The 18909-nt window shown below is 46.4% G+C and overlaps 2 protein-coding genes across 4 annotated transcripts in view; both read right to left on the bottom strand.

Moving 5' to 3' along the window:
- Positions 1-10770, bottom strand: part of PRTG (protogenin) — an 86289-nt gene extending 75519 nt beyond the window's left edge. For both annotated transcript variants that reach the window (XM_081170519.1, XM_081170520.1), the window contains exons 1-2: positions 10606-10770; positions 9006-9308 (exon numbers count right to left, since the gene is read on the bottom strand). In XM_081170519.1, the coding sequence (XP_081026645.1) occupies positions 9006-9308; positions 10606-10663 (361 nt within the window). In that variant the 5' untranslated portion in view covers positions 10664-10770. The remainder of the gene's footprint in view (positions 1-9005; positions 9309-10605) is intronic.
- A 5875-nt stretch (positions 10771-16645) lies between these two features.
- NEDD4 (NEDD4 E3 ubiquitin protein ligase) overlaps positions 16646-18909 on the bottom strand; it is a 47785-nt gene continuing 45521 nt past the window's right edge. For both annotated transcript variants that reach the window (XM_081170518.1, XM_081170517.1), the window contains 2 exons: positions 18678-18750; positions 16646-18565 (listed from right to left, as the gene is read on the bottom strand). In XM_081170518.1, coding sequence (XP_081026644.1) covers positions 18463-18565; positions 18678-18750 — 176 coding nt within the window. In that variant the 3' untranslated portion in view covers positions 16646-18462. The remainder of the gene's footprint in view (positions 18566-18677; positions 18751-18909) is intronic.

Raw genomic sequence — 18909 nt, 5'->3', positions numbered from 1 at the left:
CAGATGTCACTTCATTCATCTTGCCTGGGCCATTGTTTATGCCATAAACACACACACGCAAATAGTGGGCAATAGGAAAACCATCCACGAATAAAACAAAAGCAATCCTTACTTAGTTATTTTATTTATTCTCACAAAATACAATGTAGGAATTTGGCCCTTTAAAAAAGGCCTTCAGTGCCATTTGCTCTTCAAAAGCCAGGATGCAAAAGCAGGAGCAATTTATCATGGTAAAAGACCAAACTTCACAAGAACTGCTTGCTATTTTTTAAACACACACAAACACAGGAGGACACCAAATCACCTAATTAGATTGGAGGGTAGAAGACAGCCTTCTTTTCCCCAAAGCTCTCTAATCGTTTAACCAAATACTAGTCTTTTGTATTCCCAGCTGTTTCAGTGTCAGCCCAGCCTCTGTCCTCTATCAGATCTGCTTATTTCCTTCCTTCAATTAGGCTTTCAGAAAATCTAGGAACAAGGAGCAAGAAAAAGAAGCTTGGGGTTTATCTAGCCTGTTAAAAACTCCAGGTACATGATGGTGTGCTCAGCATATAGTAAACTTTCGTTTCTTCCCAGAACATCCACACCCTGCCTTATTTAGCATCTGCTTAAACTTTAAGCAGGGCAGCAACTTCAGTTGAGCAGTCAACAATGGTGGAGCTGTGTTGACTAGTTTTCACTTAGGTGGTGATTGCCGGTTATAAAGACGGGAGGTAATCAATCCCAGTTTAACAGCTGGGCCTACTGAGGGAGGGGGCAAAAAGAAAACAAGGCCAAACTGAGAGATACACCCAAGCTCTTCCGAAAGGTTCGGCAGCAGCATTTGGGACAGGATTCTCTCCCCACCCCCACCCCCTCCACACACAAGACACTTCAGAAATGGCTGTGCTTCTTATACGAAATTCTGCCTTGGGAGATGCCCCTGTATCATTCTTTTATCATATGTTCTGTACCCAGCCAAAGGGCCCATGACAAAAGGGGTCTGTGCTGAAGGCCCTTTGGACAACTGCTGTGAGAGAACAAAAGTGGCCAGAGCAGAGCACAGCACCGGCTAGGCTATTAAAATATAAGGCTTGCAACTCAGCTCCCTCAGCACGTGGGGGAGCCCCTACATACACAGGTGACCCAGAAAGAAGATGGACAGAAGCAGGAAGCACCCCCAAGTTTTTCAGAATACTGTAATGTCAGTCCCCACCAATTACAGTTGTAGTCTGAGCAACCTCTCCTGTGTGCCATTGCTAAAACGTACTTTGATTTATTTTTTTTGTAGCCCTTGTTATATTGTTGCTGCTGTCTTGAAATTGCAAAAGCTTCACAAATACCTTTTTTATTTTAAAGAAAAGATTAGTACTGTGATGCAGAGCACACTTATACGTAAGCAAGCCCCACCGAAATCATCAAGCTCATTGCAAGTGAGCCTGGTTAGAATTAGGCTCCATGTTAGTCATCGAACAACCTGCCTTACAAAATATACACAATTCCATTGGTCTCTTAAGAGTGCAACCCTATACATGTCTACTCAGAGGTAAGTCCTACTGAACTCATTGGGATTCGGCCATAGATGCTCATAGGTCTGCAGCCTTAATCAGATGACGATATATCCCATCCGGGGACTGCCACAGAAACCGTGGTGCTTCCTTAACCAGGGTTAAGAGAGCAAGAAGGGGCCATGAGATGGGACACCCACCAACATCTCAAGTGCACTTAAGCACTACAGCAGCAGCACTAATATTAGCCAAGGTGAAACTAACAAGGGGTTGGTTTTAAAAGAGAAGCTACAGCAGCTCCAAACCCCTTCATGCTAACTGCAGCTTAAATCAGTGTTTACTATCTAGTCCAGGAGTTTCCAATAGGGACACCTCTCAGCGCCAGCCAAGGCCCCTTGAGCAATTGTTGCTTTTTAAATTGTGATGGGTTGTGGGGGGTTAAGGTTTCTTGAGGGGCTGTCACCTGACTTTTTTGGAGGCATTGCTTTTTTGTCTATGCTTTATTTGTTCTGATTGTGGGTGTTCTGCCTCTTTTAGGGAGCAGGGCCTTAGCATCAGAGGTACCGTATTTTTCGCTCTATAACACGCACCCGACCATAACACACATGTAGTTTCTAGAGGAGGAAAATCCGTAGGCACGCCACCCGTAGGCATTTCCTCCATAACACGCACAGACATTTCCCCTTACTTTCTAGGAGGAAAAAAGTGAGTGTTATGGTGCAAAAAATACGGTAATTCCTGTGGTGCCTGCCACAGTTTCTAAGATTTCTAAATGTGCCCCCCCAGGCTCAAAAAGCTGGGGACCCCAAATCTAGCCTGATGAAGCATTCTGAAGAACTGGCACCCTATTTTGTGACATTTTCGTTCACCTAGTAAAGGTATTGACTTAACAGGGACTGTGGAATTTTTCTTAAGTGGGCTTGGGTATAGATACTCATCCAGTCAAACTGTCTGCAGGCAACCAGAAATGAAAACTTTTATAATTGGAAAAGCAGATTTCTCTTTTCCCTGCAGCCACTGCATGTGGCTCTTCATTACCCATGTGTTCTGCTGCTGGGGAAGTCTCTTAGTTCTCACCCCACCCCAATCCAAGAAAGGTTTCTGCTGCCCCTACTTGCTCAGGGCCTCAGCTTTGCATCATTTGATATGACCTCCTTAACATGTCTCATGCTGCTATTCTCAGCTTTACATCCTGAAAATGGGTTTTATAGTTTGCACTAGAAAACGAAAACTCCAAAATGCCCTTTTAGTACCAACCAAAGCATCAGAAAAGCTTGGCTTTTCAAGCTCTCCAAAACTCTTCATCAGGCAACATGTTAACACAAAGTGAGGCAATGAAAGCAGAGGCAATGGGGGGACAAAAAAAGTACCAAAAAATAGGCAGGATGTAGTACTGTACTCTGTGATGTTTTGGTTGGTCCCAATGAAGGTTTTCAGCAGTGGATTTTAAATTTCCCCCATTACGGACCAACCTTTGCTTTTTAATAAAATTAAAATTTTTGACACTCCTCTCTCACACACAAAAGCTAAATATCACCCCACAAAAACCCTACTTGATTTGAAAAAAGAGGGAATGCTTCCAGTGACTGCAGGCCCATCAATATACTAGGTAGGCTTTTAACTATAAACAGGAAGCAAACGTTTGTATTCCTAGGGAGGGAGGGGCGCTACCTTAAGCCCCTGGAGAGGCAAGAAAGCAGATGTGAAAGAAGCAAAAGTCCATCACCTCATTGTCTGAAGCAGCAGACAATCAGCGAGGCTCTAACTTCCCTTCCACTCAACTGGCAGCCACCCACCTTTGTTCAAAGGAATCTTCTACAGAAAAGCAAAACATAAACAAACAAACCCTGCAAACTGCTTTTGTGCTGACACAATCAATTAGAAGATCTGGAGTGATTTTAAGTCAGTATCCTCTGATACCCATCTATGCCCTGCAGTGCAGAAATCAATAATATGCCAGCTATGTCACTGTCTCCTTTGATCTTAAAAAAGAAGATAAGAAGCTCTCTCTTTCTTAAAAAAACAACACACCACACTTCCATCCATCCACCCTTAGCATCCATCTCCTTCAGTCAGTCGAAGGGTTTCCAATCTGCGCTAGAGTGCTTTACTTTAGTATCTTCCAGTGCATCTCTTTCTGTTATCCAAAGGCTAATTGTATTTAAAAAGTAAATAATTTCAGGGGGACTCATCCAACCAACCTTATCAAGCTTTTGTTCCAGTTTTAACTGTACAGGGCTTAAGCATTAGGTTCCAATGCCCCAACAGCGCCACCACCCCCATCCTTGTTGAAAAGACCTCAATGCTCAAATACTCTAGCAACTTTGAATCCTGTTAGTCAAAGAGGCGCTGCTAGCCTGAACTTCCAATAAGCTGTTTAATCTTCAGATATTAGCATTTTACCCCCACATGGTGCCTCACAAAGAAACTGTGAAGGAGGAAGGCATCTTCCTGCACGCTCCCCCCCACACACCGCCCCCCATTACCCTGTTGAATTAGGAGCAACAGCAGTCACCTTCCCAAAATGCAGTATTTTTAAACCTAACTGATATGGTGAAGGGCAGAAAGGGATGCTGGAAGGAAAGAAAATAAAGACTAGAAGCAAGTCAAAAGTAACACAGGAAAGCAAAAGCGTGGGGGGGGCTGGAAAGGGATCCTGACCCATCCCTGCAAACTTGTTCTGATGGGCTCTTGAGATAAGGCTGCAGAGGGGCAGCAGAGGGGAGGCCAGGACGCATTGGGAACTCTGCATTCCTCAAGAACAATTCATGGCAATCACTAACTTTGCAGAGGAGCTTACATGAAAGCTTTGGCCAGTGAATGAGGGTCATCTGCTCTTTATCACAAGGGTAAACCTCATCCTGGCCAGTTTCTAACCTTTTAACCCTGTGAATTCTTAATTTGCACATGAATAATGGAATGGCTGCCTGGAGTGCAACCCTCAGCTTCCCCTCCCTAACTTTAGATCCAAGCTCCCCATGTGCTCAAATCTCAAACTCTGGGGCAGATTAAAGTTTCAGATTTCCAAATGCAGCACCCAGGAATACCCTTCTGAAACCAAAGATAAACCAAGGTGGTGAGAGATTTGAGCAAGCAAAAGGGAGAGAACAGACTTGCACCCTGCTGCTTGCGGGGTGGGGGTGGGGGGCTGGAGCAGCCGCCTTTTGCTTTTCACCCTTTGCAAAGGAAGAAAGGGAAGAAAGGGAAGCCCGGCCTCCACCTGCTTAGTATGTATAGTTTCAGCTTTGCCATGGCCACAAAGAAAGTCATTTTGTTCTTCAGAGCTGTAAAGCCATCATGAGCCCAGCTAAAACTATTTCCTTTGACTACAAAATGCTGGAAATTCATTCACATCTTCTGAAATTCTGAGAAACAGGAAAGGAGGCTTCCTTTATTTCTAATGCATTTGGGGTTTGAAAAGTAGAGTTTGACCCCTTATCGCACTTAGACTGCAATCCTATACACATTTACATAGGACAAATAAATAGGTATAGGATCATGCTGTAAGGGAGTCATAAACTTTGGATATATTTTAAGCTTTACAATTCCATATAAACACAGGAAAAACACTTGATTCAAGAAAGTGTGTGGGGGGGGTCACCATAATGTATATTGTTCTGTAACTCTATTGTCTACCCAGCCTGACCATTGTCCGAATTATTTTAATTATATTCATGGTGACCCAAACACCATCTTGTGAGACAATGTGATGAGAGAATGGAGCTATACCTTTCAATGTCAAAACACATGGATCAGAATTTAGATGGTTGGGTCACCCTACTTGATCCAAAATGAAAGCAGCAAAACTTTGGGAGGAGCTTGCTAACTTCTGGGGCCATGGTGGTCACAGACTGCCAAGTCATCTGTCTTCTATTGTGGGAAATGTTTTCATAGGCAAGACTAGGCTTCATGAAATGCACCAGAAAGGATGGAGGTGTGAACTCTCTAGGAGCTCATCTACCACCTTTTCTGAGAATCAAGAACAAGGTGCTCTGGGATCCCCCACCACTTACACGGACCATGTTCCTACATAGGTTTGACACCACCATTTCTTCAAATGTGTCCTGCCTGCCTCCAGTGTCGTCAGAGGCTTCCACAGGAAGCTGGGAGACTGTTATTTTAGAAATCTCACAGCAATAATTATTTTGCCTTTAGGACTTTCTTCCACACACAGGCAAAGACCACCCAAGCCAAGATTCGGCAGACATGGATTCCAATCCCCAACCATCGGGAGATTAAAAGCACAAATGAGCCAGGAGCAAAAGGGACATCTTCCAGAATCTGTAGATATACAGGTTGAACCACCAACTCAGAAAGTAGCAGGTGACTGACTCTCCACTTATTTGAAACCTGAGAACTTAGGCACGGGATACTTCATTTATAAGGTAGGCTTTCCCCAACTCTGGCACCAAAAGCCAAGCCAAGCAGGAAGTTCCTCAAATCCATGGTTGCAAAGAGGAATTAGCTGGTAGAGGTCCCTCTTTGCCCCACTGAGTGGGCACAGCTGGGAAGGAGCAGGCAGCCACAGGCCTCCAGGAAGCTCCAAAGCCCTCTGGGAGGAAGCCTAGCAAAACAAGATGAACAGTTCCCACAAGGGCAAATCCCGTGGTGGAGAACCAAGTGCTTTGCTTGGGATATAAAAGCAAGCGAGGATAACGCTGGCAGTATTACCATATACCTCACTCACCTGTTCCAGAAGTTCACATGCAGCCATGTCTCAGCTTCCCTCTTGCACATTTATGCCACCACCCAGATAACTGTTTAAATGTGTGGCATAATGGTTAGTGTTGGACTATGGCCTAGGAGACCAGGGTATGAATCCCCACTCAGCCATGGAGCTCACTACTGGGTGACCATGGACCATTGATCATCTCTTAGCCTAACCTACCTCACAGGGTGGTTGTGAGGATGGAATGGGAAGGGGAATAACCAGGTGGACTACCTTGAGCTCCTTGGAAGTCAAAGGTGGTATAGAAATGTAATAGACAGACAGACAGACAAATTTGACTTTTAAGGTTGCACTCTTGCTTGGAAGAAAAATTAGACATGTTTTGGGTCAGCCTGTAAGAAAAATGATCCTGAATAAGCTTGCTCACAAGGAACAAAACTGAGACAAAAACCCAGAGTCAAAGTCTGGGAGGCCATTTCCATCCCACAGAAGATTGAACATAAGAGTAAGTGAAGCTGGGAGAAAAGGAATATATTCAAGGTTAACTATGCTTCTGCTGTGCAAGTTTTTTTGGCCACAGCCCAGCAGCAACTCCTCCCCTGCTAGTCAAGACAGTGGATGAGCTCCTTGCAAGAGCCACTGTACTGGCTGAGGGTGGGAGGGCTTTTGTGTGATAAGCAAAGCCCATGCAGGAACACCCTGATGTGGTCTTGAAGAGTTTTTACTTTTCAAAGTAAGTGGCAGTCACTTTCCAGTCATCACATTTGGCCAACAAGATGCCACTGCACAGCCATTTAAGATCTAGGTGTGGTCTGCAGGCACATGATGCACAACTTATGCTGAAATTAAGCAGTTCTGGGTTTGGTCAGTCAGTGCTCAGATAAGACACAACCTGGGACCCTCCACAGACACACACATGTAAGCTGCCTTAAATTCCGAGATGCAAGAAAAGCAGAATCTAAACATAGCAACTACAAGTAAAGTAATGGCGTTTACACCACCACATGCAGCATTGAGAAGCTGGCTCATTCCTTACACAGAAGTGGTTAAATATCTCACTCCTTCCTCCTTTCCCCACTTCTGTGGCAGCATATGGAGTGGCCTTTTGTGATCTCCAGACACTATGTAAGTAATTAGTCTCTAAACCAACTCTCAGCACCAGGCACCAACATCTAAGTTCTCATTGGGACCCAACAGTGTCTCCTGTGGGACAAAACACACTTTTAAGGTCTTGCAGCACCTTAAGATTAACAAATATATATATTGTGTCATAAACTTCCCTAGACTAGAGTCTACTCCATCAGGTGCATGAAGAGTCATGAGAGTCTGCATCTCCAGCAAAGAATTCCAAACTGTATCCTCTGGACTGCCATTGACCCACAAGTTTCATTCAGGTGGGAATTGGAACATCCATCATATAAAATATTCATAATGATGTTTAATTGTATTTTATTGCTTCTTTTATTTCCCAAGTGTGTTTTACTGTTATCACAATCTGAATTATATAGGGTTACAATTGCTACAACAGGCAGAAAAACCTGTGGCCGGCCAAAGATGCTCAGCAATTTTCAAATGGGCCAGAGTGGGGAAAACTTGAGCACCACTCATCTCCAGATGAGCACAGCCACAGCAGTTGCTGAAACCTTCCAACAGCTTGACCTCATACCCAAAGGTGCACTCCTCCCTTGTCTCTTGGGACAGAGGGATGCCAGCTATACACAGTACATCAGGCATAGACAAACTCAGCCCTCCAGATGTTTTGAGACTACAATTCCCATCATCCCTGACCACTGGTCCTGTTAGCTAGGGATGATGGGAGTTGCAGTCCCAAAGCATCTGGAGGGCTGAGTTTGCCTAGACCTGCAGTACATACTCATCTACAGATGAACACAGCAGCCACTCCCCCAAATTTAGATGTACAGAATGAAAATGCATCAGGCCATGCTAGAAGAGTATTCATTGTTTTTGCTGCTGCAGACCAACACAGGGCTGAGTACCCTTCTGTCCAGTTGAGGAACAGCAGTGGCACACTTACGGAGGACCAATAGCCGATCCTCCTTCACAGGAAGTGCTGCCCTATAGCTAGCCAGATCACTTTGCCATCTAGCTGTCGGTCTACGCTAACTTGCAGTGGGGCTCTCCCAGGTTGCAGGCAGGAGACAGTTCCCAGCCCTGCCTGGAGAAGCCATTGGGGATTAAAGTTGGAGCCTTCAGTATGCAAGGCAGATGCTGCACCATTGAGTTTCAGCCCTTCAAAGCAAGATGGCAGCAGGTGTGGATTCCCAACTCTGATACCAGCAGATTAACAACAACAAAACAGAGCTTCAGTGTGCTTAAAGGCAAGCATCTCACAAATATTTAGGTCCCTGGGAGTCAGCCTTCCTTAACCTGTTGTAGTCCAACAGCAGCAGGAGAGCAACCGCCATGATTTCATGCAACCACTCTGACTGAGGCTGATGGGAGCTAGAACCCCAAAGAGCTGGAGGGTGCCAAGCTAGGGAAGGGCTGTTGTAAGTTCATGTTTTCACAATGTTTTGAAATATAGTTTGCAGCAATAGTTCACTCACTCAGAAATCTCCCTTTAGGAAGATGCCAGGTGTACTATTTGGAGTAGCCCAGGCAAAGCCAACCTCTATGTAGCAGAGGATAAAAGAGGCTTCACAAACACACGCATTTACAAACTGGACCATGAAGCCATTTAAAATTCCCGTAAGGTTTAAAATTGTACTGGAAGAATGATAGCAGTGCATTTTATCGCGCACACACGGGCTAATGTTGTCACTCTGTTCCTGAACAGGTTTACAAAGGAAGGAAATGATCAACAGCGAAGAACAACTGTGATGACTTACTGGCTAACGTAAGGTGGGCCTTATGGCTGAGGATAGCACCGTATTTGTTGAGAGCCAAGCACTGGTAGTGTCCTTCGTCCAGCGTCTCCCCACGTTTGCTCTCCACTTCGCTGATGTACAAAGAGCCATTAGACAAAGTGTAGATCCGTTCATTTTCCGCCACCTTCACCCCATTTTTGAGCCACGTGATGGTGATGGGGACTTCGCCTCGTGCCTGGCAGTCCAGAACCACAGCCTCCTTCCTAGCAACAGTTACGTCCTGAGGTTCTTTCGCAAAAAACAGTTCACTAAAGCACCATATTCCTGAGAGAACGAGAAAGAGGGGAAAGGAAAGAGAAAGAAAGTAGTTTCTTTTCTGTGTAGGGTCAAACACATGCCAACTACTGTGTAACTGGTTTAAAGTGCTGGAGGCCTGAAATATTTTAATAACACTCCACACATGAAAACATTATATATCAATACACAGTGTTTGCTGGGTGCAGTTGCTAACGTTTACATTTTTAAAACTGTACTTGTTTAAAAGCTGAAAGAGAGCTTTTTCTCCTTGTTGATTGGAAGTGGGGGGGGTGTTTTTATTTTTGGTCAAATTGATTAACAGATTAATTGAACAAACACTGCAGCCCAACCGAACAGATGGCGACCAGATCAAAGGAGAGGGAAAGGAAGCTAACACGTGGATAACTTTATTTAAAGGTCCTTTGGGAAGAAAGTTCTGTCTCCCCGCCCCGGAAAAATTTAGAGCCCCGGCACTATCGATGCCCGTTGGGGCTTCACGGTCCCACCCTGTTTGGCCAAGGGGAGCAAACGGGCATGCTGCCCCCAGGAGGACCAGTCGGGGGGCACACACCGCCTCGCCCGCGGAGCACCCCGATAAGCTCCCTGCCTGGCCGGCTTGGCTGGGGCTGTTGGGGAGAAGCGCTTCCAGGGGAGCAGGACCCGGAGGGGCGGGAGGCGTCCCGTGCCGGGGAAATGGCCCCTCGCCTCCCTTTCCGAGCTGGGGTGGGTGCCGGGCTCCTAAGACGTCCCTGTGTGGAAACGGCCCCTCCGGCCAACGCGGGAATGAAGGAACACCCCCCCGCGCAAGGGAATAGGCGCTGCTGCGCGCGGGGTCTTCGAGCCTCGTCGCCGGGCCCCTTCCAGGCCACAAGCCGGTCGCTAATTTTACAAGCTCGTCAAAAAAAAAGATCCCGCGCGGGGCGCCTCGTAAAAGGCTCTTTTTACAAGAGCTCGTTAGCCCGGCCAGCGCTGGACTGGCGGGGGGGGGGAGCCCTGAGCGACCGGGACGCAGCGAGGCGAGCGAGCGAGACCCCCCCCCCCAAAAAAAAAAGAAGAAGGGGAAAGCGCCGCTCCGGGGAAGAGCTCCGAGGGACGGAGAGGCGCAGTCTGGGCAGCCGTCGGGCTCTGGGCAGAGGATGCCGCGGCTCCGGAGGTGGGAAGGGGAAGCGCCGAGCCGGAGGAGAGGAGGGGCCGGGCGGGCGGGCGGGCGGCCGCCTCCGCCTCTTCTGGGCCGGCTGCCAGGAGGAGGACCGGCCGAGCCAGCGAGCGAGCCAGCGGCCAGTTAGTCCGGGGGATGCGCGGCGGCGCCCGGGCTTCGGCTCACCTGGGAGGGCGAGGAGGCCGAGGAAGGCGGCGAGGAGCGGGTTCCGTCGGGGCGCCATTTAGCCTCTCTGGGGCATCGCCCTCCTCCGGCCAGCAGCGCGTCCGTCCGTCCAGAGGGCCGAATGGCTTCTCTCTGCCTGGCCGGCCAGCGCGCCCGCCCCGCCGGGGGACTCTTTCTTCTCCCCCCTCCCCGCTTGGGGCAGCGCAGGGACACAGTGTGGAAGGACGCACCAAAGGGAGGAGGGGGCTGCGGCCGCGGGCAGGGTCCGGCAGGAGGGAGGAGGCGGGGGGCTCCCCGGCCCTACTTTCGGGGCCTCGTCATTGGCCTTTGGCTGGAGCCGGCCCTCCGCCCCCTCCCCGCGCAGGCACCTGAGGTCAGCCTCGCCGAGGGAGGAGGAGGGGGCGCTGGAGCCGGCGCGGGGGGGGAGGAGGCTGCTGGCGGGCTCTCCCGGGGGATCCCCTCGCTGCCCGGGCCCCGGCGCGGTGTGGGGAGGGCGGGGGCCTTGATGCGCGCCCTCTCGCACGGGCTCCTCGCCCCGGGGTTCTGTGCCGCGCTGCCCGGCTCGACGGGGCTGCCGAGAAGAGCCTCCAGCGCCAGGAGCAGCTGGGCGGAGGAGGGGCTTCCCGCCTCGCAGCCCGTGCAATAGGGACATAAGATCCCCCCCCCCTTTCTCTCCCCAGGCTGCGACCCCCCGACGTCTCGCTCGCTGCGCTGCTCCTGCCCATAGTAGACCGTCAAAAGCGGGGGGCTGCTGAGGATCCCAAGGGGAGCTTCGTGGGGGCTGCCGGGGTCCCAGAGCAGATAAAGGGCAAAACATGCCCCTCCAAGCAGCGTTAACCCGTTGTTGCCTTCCTATTTGTACGTTTAAAATAATGGCTTGGGGCAATATGTATTTGAAGATCCTGCCAAACTCCGCTTTCTTTTCTAGTCATCTATTTATGGCTGTCCTCCTAGCTCTGATTTTGATGAATTGCTGCTATAACTGGAGACCTTGTTGAAGCTATGCAAGGTATAACACGCAGCACTTAAGGCTGATAAAGATCTCTCGGCATCAGTGCTGTGTGTGGCCAGCATAAAACTCCCATTGGCATTCTTTCGCAGCGAATACTCGACTCTTTCATTTCCTCTTGTTTAATTCCATAAGAAGAACTGGGCTGCTGGATCAGACCAAAGGCCTGCCCGGGGCTGCATCCTGTTCTCACAGTAGCCCAATGGGAATAAGCTTGAAAGCAGGGCATGTGCTCCCCACATGCCGCTGCCATGAGATGAAGTCTAGGGCCACATTACTGCAAGAAGTTCTCCAGTTGTCCTAAGGAAGATCCCACTGACCACCTCTTGCCTCTGGCAGGGACCCAGAGCTGGCATCAACCTTACACACAGATCTGGAAACACTTAGGGAAGAGGACAGTTTTCAAGGACTGAGGATTAAGCATACCTCGTCCCCTGCCACAAATATAACTTGGGGTTCAGAAGTATGCACAGGGCTATTGTTAGATGCCTGGCTGGAATGCCACCTGCCTTTTGGCCTTTGTATAGGCTGAACCTGCCACCCGAGGGTGCCCCTGAGAGTTGTTCTTTATTGCAGCATTTTGGCCACATCGCTGAATTTCCTAACAAACTCACACTTGAAAGGTGGAAAACTTGACCAGAGACCTACTGAGGCCCAGAGATACACGCAAAGGTGTTTCATGTCCTTGTCTACTCTTACGTGGATTTTTAGGAATTAGCTGTTTGATCCCCCCCCCCTTATCTTCGATTTCATCAGAAGGATAGATGGCTGAGGCCTTCTGCCTCTGCTCCATTTTATCTCCCGCAGACGTGCAGGAACTCTGAGCAGAGGAGGCTCCACCAGGCCTGTCCCCTTATCTTAACCTCCCCCCTCCTCCAAAAGGCCCTTCCTACCTACCAGCTGCTGTCACAGCAGAAGAGCGATGACCTCTCAGGAGTGTGAAGATAAACAGATCGGAAGCCTCCAAGGCATCTCCCAAGCCCTCTCCCTGCCTCTCTCTCTCACACACACTGGACCACAGGTCTAGCTTCCATAACAATATTTCTCCTCACCAGGAGTCTTATATTTCAGAGAGGTCCCTGAACCACGCACAAAAGCTCCTCTGAAGCGGCTTTTTTGCAAAACGAAAAAACAGTTCATGAAAGTTTGTCCATTTGCTCATCTTGCTAACAAAACTGTTTGTTTACAGCTAGAAACTCTTGGAATTTTTGCTTAGCTCAGATTGGCTGCACAAGGGGAGCGGAGGGAGGAATTCGTTTCCCTGGACCCAACAGGCTTTGTAGTAGGATTTTTTCTGCTTGGCACCAAACTGGAGTCAGAAACAAGCCCCTTCTGTTTTCCTTCTGCATGTCTCCAGGAACGTTAGCAAACTTCCAGTAATGCAAAAGTACAAGTGACACCTTTTGCTGGTTGTGTGTCGAGTGGCATGGTCCTTGCTTCCATGGGAGATACTGCACCAAAGCAGGTGCCACAACGACAGAGGCAGCACTTTGTGAGGATTTTGCACAGAACACATTCATCTGCAACACTCTTCTTCCACAAGTAGAAGCAGGCTGGCATAGAAGACAATGGACAGTGGCTTTAATCTTTAAGTGGGTTGTGCAGTGGTACCTCGGGTTAAGTACTTAATTCGTTCCAGAGGTCCGTGCTTAACCTGAAACTGTTCTTAACCTGAAGCACCACTTTAGCTCATGGGGCCTCCTCCTGCTGCTGCGCCGCCGGAGCAGGATTTCTGTTCTCATCCTGAAGCAAAGTTCTTAACCTGAGGTAATATTTCAGGGTTAGAGTCTGTAACCTGAAGCGTATGTAACCTAAGGTACCACTGTATTATGAATCAGAAACTGGTTAAAGAGAACAAGGATGAACCAAGGCAGTTCTTGCTATGGAGAGATGGAATCAGTGGGAACCCTGAAGATCTGAAACAGGATTAGTGCTTTTTAATTCCAAGCAGGACTTAGTTGAAAACAATTATAGGTAACGAAGTCTGAGGATGGCACCAAATTATTTAGAGTGGAAAAAAGAAAAGGAATCAGGAGGAGCTCCAAAAACTTCTCTCCACGCTAGATAAACTGGCAGAAAAATAGCAGTGTACACAAGTCTAAAATATCAGATGGGGTCAGAGCTGGCAGTGGCTGAGCAGAGAGAGGAGAGGCAGCAGAGGGATTGTGGAAAAGCGAAGAACATAAGATGAGCTTGTTGGATCAGGCCAACGGCCCACATAGTCCATCATCCTGTTCTCCCAGTGGTCACTCAGGTGCGTGTGGGATTTGAGCACTGCAGCGCACTGCCTTCCTGTGGCTTCCAACAACGGGTATAAGCAAATCCAGTGGTACAAGTGCTTGCTCCAAATATAACCCAGAGCCACTATAGCCACTTTTTGAGACATTTCCCCACCATTTGGACATTTCACTAAAAACACCAACTACTTTTAAATGCACAGCTGCCTCCATCGTTGCCTTCTAGGAAAACTCAGTGCAGCCTTCAGCAGCCTAGCGCCTTCCAGATGTTTTGGACTACAACTCCCATCATGCTGCTCAGAGCTGGTGGAAGCTGTAGTCCAACACTTCTGGAGGGAACCACATTTTGTTTTTGTTTTTTAAAATAATTTTTATTGCATTTTTTCCAGATAAAGATACACAGTATTGAACCAACAGAGAGAAGAAAAAGAAAAAAAGAGAAAAGAAAGAGAAAAAGAAGAAGAAAGAAAAAACCAACCATTTCAACAACTTATTTCAACTTTCCAACGAACTTCCCCACGTCCCCCGCACAGAGCATTATTAACAATAAATTTATCAGCAAATTATAACCTTGTTTCATGTGTTTCTTTTATACTCTCAATTACTATTTAAGTTTAAATTCCTTATTTTCCGTTTACTCTATAAGCAAACCTATTATCCTTTTTGGCCATTTAAACATTGATTCTTTCATTGATATTATCTAATTTCATATATATTCCACTCTCGTTACCGGGGCTAGCATTCAAAGTCATGCGAAACTGGAGGGAACCACATTTTGGAGTTATTTAAGATGGTATTCATAAGATTCGGTGGCTCCCCCTTGTGGAACTGAAAAGGTTTCTGCTTGCTCCAGTAGGAACAGTTGCCAAGTTGAGTGAATTAATCACATATTCAGGATGAATGTTGGATCCTAATTTTTGTGTTCATGAAGCTTTTCTCCACCCTTTTGTTACTGGGTCCAATTCCCTTCAGACCCCATTAATATCCCTACCAGGTGATTTGAGGCACCTCAGGTGGCAAATTCCAGAGTACTGTACTGTATTGGAGTCCTAAACTTGTGTATTCTTGCTCAGGCCCTAAATTCATCTGTAATGTGATAGCTGGCTTGCTATGCCCTCTGGTGGAGCTTGATGAGTAATCAAAATTGCCTCAATCTCCCAAGAAAGAGAGATTCCTCATCATTAGTGCTGTTAACTCATTGCCTGCAAAGGTGCAGGGAAAATCCTTGCCACTGAATATTTGAGGAGAGACAGGAAGCTATCTATACCAGTAAGACAGACTAGCAAAAATGGCTTGGGATATGTTGTGGATAGCAAGAGTGCTTTTAACCTCACTAACCTAGATGGGGAAAAAGGGAGACCTCCTGGAATAGTTGATCAGCAGCTGAATCAAAGGGGAAAAGGGACTGATGTATGTCACTCAGAGCAGAGCTGCACTGCAGAGAAACATTTCACTTCTACTGAAGAAATACAAAGGCATCAGACTCCACAATCTTGGATAACTTACACATTGGCTGATCCCACCCTCACCCATTGGGGTTTTTGATCTGTGATCAGCCACTGAACTGCATGTTTAGAACTTCCATCTAACTCAGGCTTCCTCAACCTCAGCCCTCCAGATGATTTTGGCCTACAACTCCCATAATCCCTAGCTAGCGGGACCAGTGGTCAGGGATGATGGGAATTGTAGTCTCAAAACATCTGGAGGGCCAAGGTTGAGGAAGTCTAATCTAACTCCCCATTTGAAAGAAGTTATCTGGACTATGTGGAAGTGGAATATAACCCATTTTACAAACCTCACCCATCATTTCTAGGGGCTGTGGAAGGCTCAGAGGTAACCTGGACATCTTGCAACTGCCTGGCAGGCTGCAACTCACAGACTTGCTTGATCCAAGAAATAAGCTTGCTCTTCATAATCATCCAACTACATAGTAAGGCAAATCAACTGATGTCTGGTTTGACACAGCTGCATGTTTGGGAGTAGCTTTTATCTATGCATTAAATAAACAACTGCATTTTGTCACAGGTCAATGGTTCTCAAATGGTGTGGCAGGAGAGGATGGCAAATGTGGCAGGAAGGTTCAAGAGCAATCAAAGAAACATTTAAACATTTCAGTGTAGCTTAGTAGAGTATAAAAATAAAAGAAAAAATTGGATATGCAACCATTGGTTATTCTTCTGGTGCTCCATGACATGTCTGTCTCAAATTAGAGATTACCTGCCAAAAGCAAGCTCACGCCTCTCACTCAGTTTACATACATACTTAAGGTATATATGTTTATGATTATATTTTGGGAATGATTTGTGTTCCTTTATAGCTACATTGTTTTATACCTTCTGGATGCCCCATGATCATATTGTAAAGCATGTTATAAATCAAGCACTGCTAGGAGTTGTTTCTTTTGGTTTTCTTATCAATAAAAAAATTCAGTGCGGCATGAGCAAATTTCTATTCTGCAAGTGTGGCCCAGAGAAAAATGAGAACCACTGTCATAGGTTTTCACACACAGTCCCCACTCCATAGTTCAGGGATTTTATTTATTTATTGCATTTATATGCACCTTCCCTCTCCAAGGAGGCGCTCAAGGTGGGGTACCTGGTTCTCCACCTCCTCATTTGATCCACACAACAAGGAACAGTGAAAGGTAAGAGGATAGATAGTAAAAGCTTTGGGAGCAGATATTTCCTGGAGCTAAGAGGCAAAGGAGGAGAAACTGATGGGAATGGCTGCTTCAGAGAACTAATTATAGACCATTTCAGTAGTACCGAATGGACCTGAATGAAAACCAGCCAGCTTATCAGAATAGATTTAATTTACCGTTTCAGGTTCTTCAGGCTGTTCATTTGTTAGACTAAAGTACTCTGTTACATTCAAATTTATACAGACAGATTATTCCAAATTTTACACACACAACCCCCCCCCCAGAAAGTATGTATATTGAATAGTCATTTTTATTTACTTGTAATACTCTTGAATGCATTAGACCCCATCCAAAAAGGATTTGAAAGACCCCTTAAGGCCCATTTGTTAGAGCGAGTTGCAGGTCTTCGACAATGTGCATGTGAGATGGCAACTGGCCACAGGGGTGGACCTGCTTTTTCTCCACGTCTTTGGTGCAGTTCACCAAGTGCTGCGGCAGCCCAGTGACCTTTCTAACAGGTCAGGCATGAGCCCCTTCCAACTGGGTCAGGATTGTGGCACTTGGGGAACTGCTCAAGGTACGTGCATAACAAAAGGGTTCAAGAGTCAACCAAAACCAAAGACTGTTTTGTAAACTTCCACTTCTCAAAACATGATTTTAAACCAGCATTGATCAAAATACCAGCCCTGACGCTCATACTAAAATATCCTTATTTCTTATTGAACAAATGTACAAAATGTTTCATGCTGAATTGCACATTATATACTATAACTTTGGTTATACTGTATTTTTATTTGGTTTCTAGACTAAATGTTGACAAAATATAAAAATGCAGTTGGAATAGGGATGGAAGAGGAGTCCTGTAACATCTAAACTAATTTCAGGGCCAAATTCTGCCCTGGGTGGTTATTCTGAGAAGCGTCACTCACGTTTGCACAGATCAGATTGCTGAATTTGGCCCACAAAACCCTGTAAACATGTCTGCATATTTATTTTTTGTGGTGCAATACTGCAAGAATGAATATGAAAAGGCATTTTTGCTATGACTTAACACTGTAGTATTCAAAAACAAAAAAAGTCTGTCTTGAGTTCAAAAAAGCAAAGCTGAAAATATTATTTGTTAGACAATTTATCAAAATATGATTTACCAAAAATACACTAGCATATAAATCCAAACAGGTTTTAAAATAATCTCATTTAAGTCCATGCTACTTTTTAATCTCAAAAGTTAAAAAGTTTAGAAATAGAATTGTGAATACTAAAAAAGGAAACAACTGGGCATAATCGACTGGGAAGAAGTTTCCTCCTGTGCAATGCCCAGGGAAGCAGCTGCCAGTCTCCGTGCACAGCTTCTCGCTACTCAGAGCAAGCAGAGCTGGACAGGGAAGCTGCCATCCAGCTCCCAGGCACAAGCCCTACCATCTCAGCGCCTGCAGCAATGTGCACAAGTGCAGCCAGAGCCAGTTTACTGCACACAGGTGGAAAGATTTTAAGGTTACCCAAAGATATAGTTAAGGTGCTTTGGAAAGTCTGAAGAAGTGATTCGCAACCCAAGAGCAGAATCCGTGGGCTGTCCAGTCACCTCTGGAGAGAGGATGCACACATGGACCGACAAATGGACGGAAGACAGACAGACACACTCGGCTTTTCACAGCTTATGCTTTCAGTAGTTAAGATTGCCAAGGCGGCAAATTCTTGAAAGAGGTAATGCAAGGCTCATTCATGCCAGCCTCACCAGTGTTCATGCGCACCCGCTAATCCAACAGGCATGAGTTTGAAATGCAAAATACAATTAGCTGTAACTGAAATTAACACTTTAAAAAAAAAAAAAAAAAAAAAGAGGCTACCATAAAGATTCAGTTGCCATTCAAATGCAGCAACAGAGTCCCTGGAATATTTGTTTTGCTTGTAAACTCTCAAATTGCAGCACAGAAAAGAAGTACAGCATTGTCACCCTCCTCTCCTGGGGCTCAGTCAACGCCATCAAACCCCTGAGCATTTTCAATTGCAAAGTGAAGCTTGTCCCACAAGTCTTCAAAAGATTCATATGGAGGCAAATCCAAGCGGTTAAAACTGGGGTGGGGTGGAGATGGATAAAAGAGACACAAGAAAAACAGTTATATTATATGCCAGGATGGGCAGAGAAACAATCTCAACAGAATACTTCATGCTCAGGAATATTTACCAAGTATGAGCTCTCGGCAGTTTGTCAGGGCTGCCCCAGTACTCAATGGTGAACAACTGTGGTCCATTCGAACCTGCAAGGAACATACACAGCAAGCCTAATGATTTTAGATCCTCACCTGGTCACAGTGTAAGCCTTGGCTACAGGCAGCTCTCATTTATGGAAGTGGAACATGCAAACTATGGGAAAAAGAAACTAATCCAGCTACAGCAGGGTAAGAGCCAATACTGAC

The sequence above is a fragment of the Podarcis bocagei genome, assembly GCF_964188305.1.
Source record: "Podarcis bocagei genome assembly, chromosome: 14".
Lineage (NCBI taxonomy): Eukaryota > Metazoa > Chordata > Lepidosauria > Squamata > Lacertidae > Podarcis > Podarcis bocagei.
Note: the sequence above shows the minus strand (reverse complement) of the source record. Positions and strands in the feature narration are given on the sequence as shown.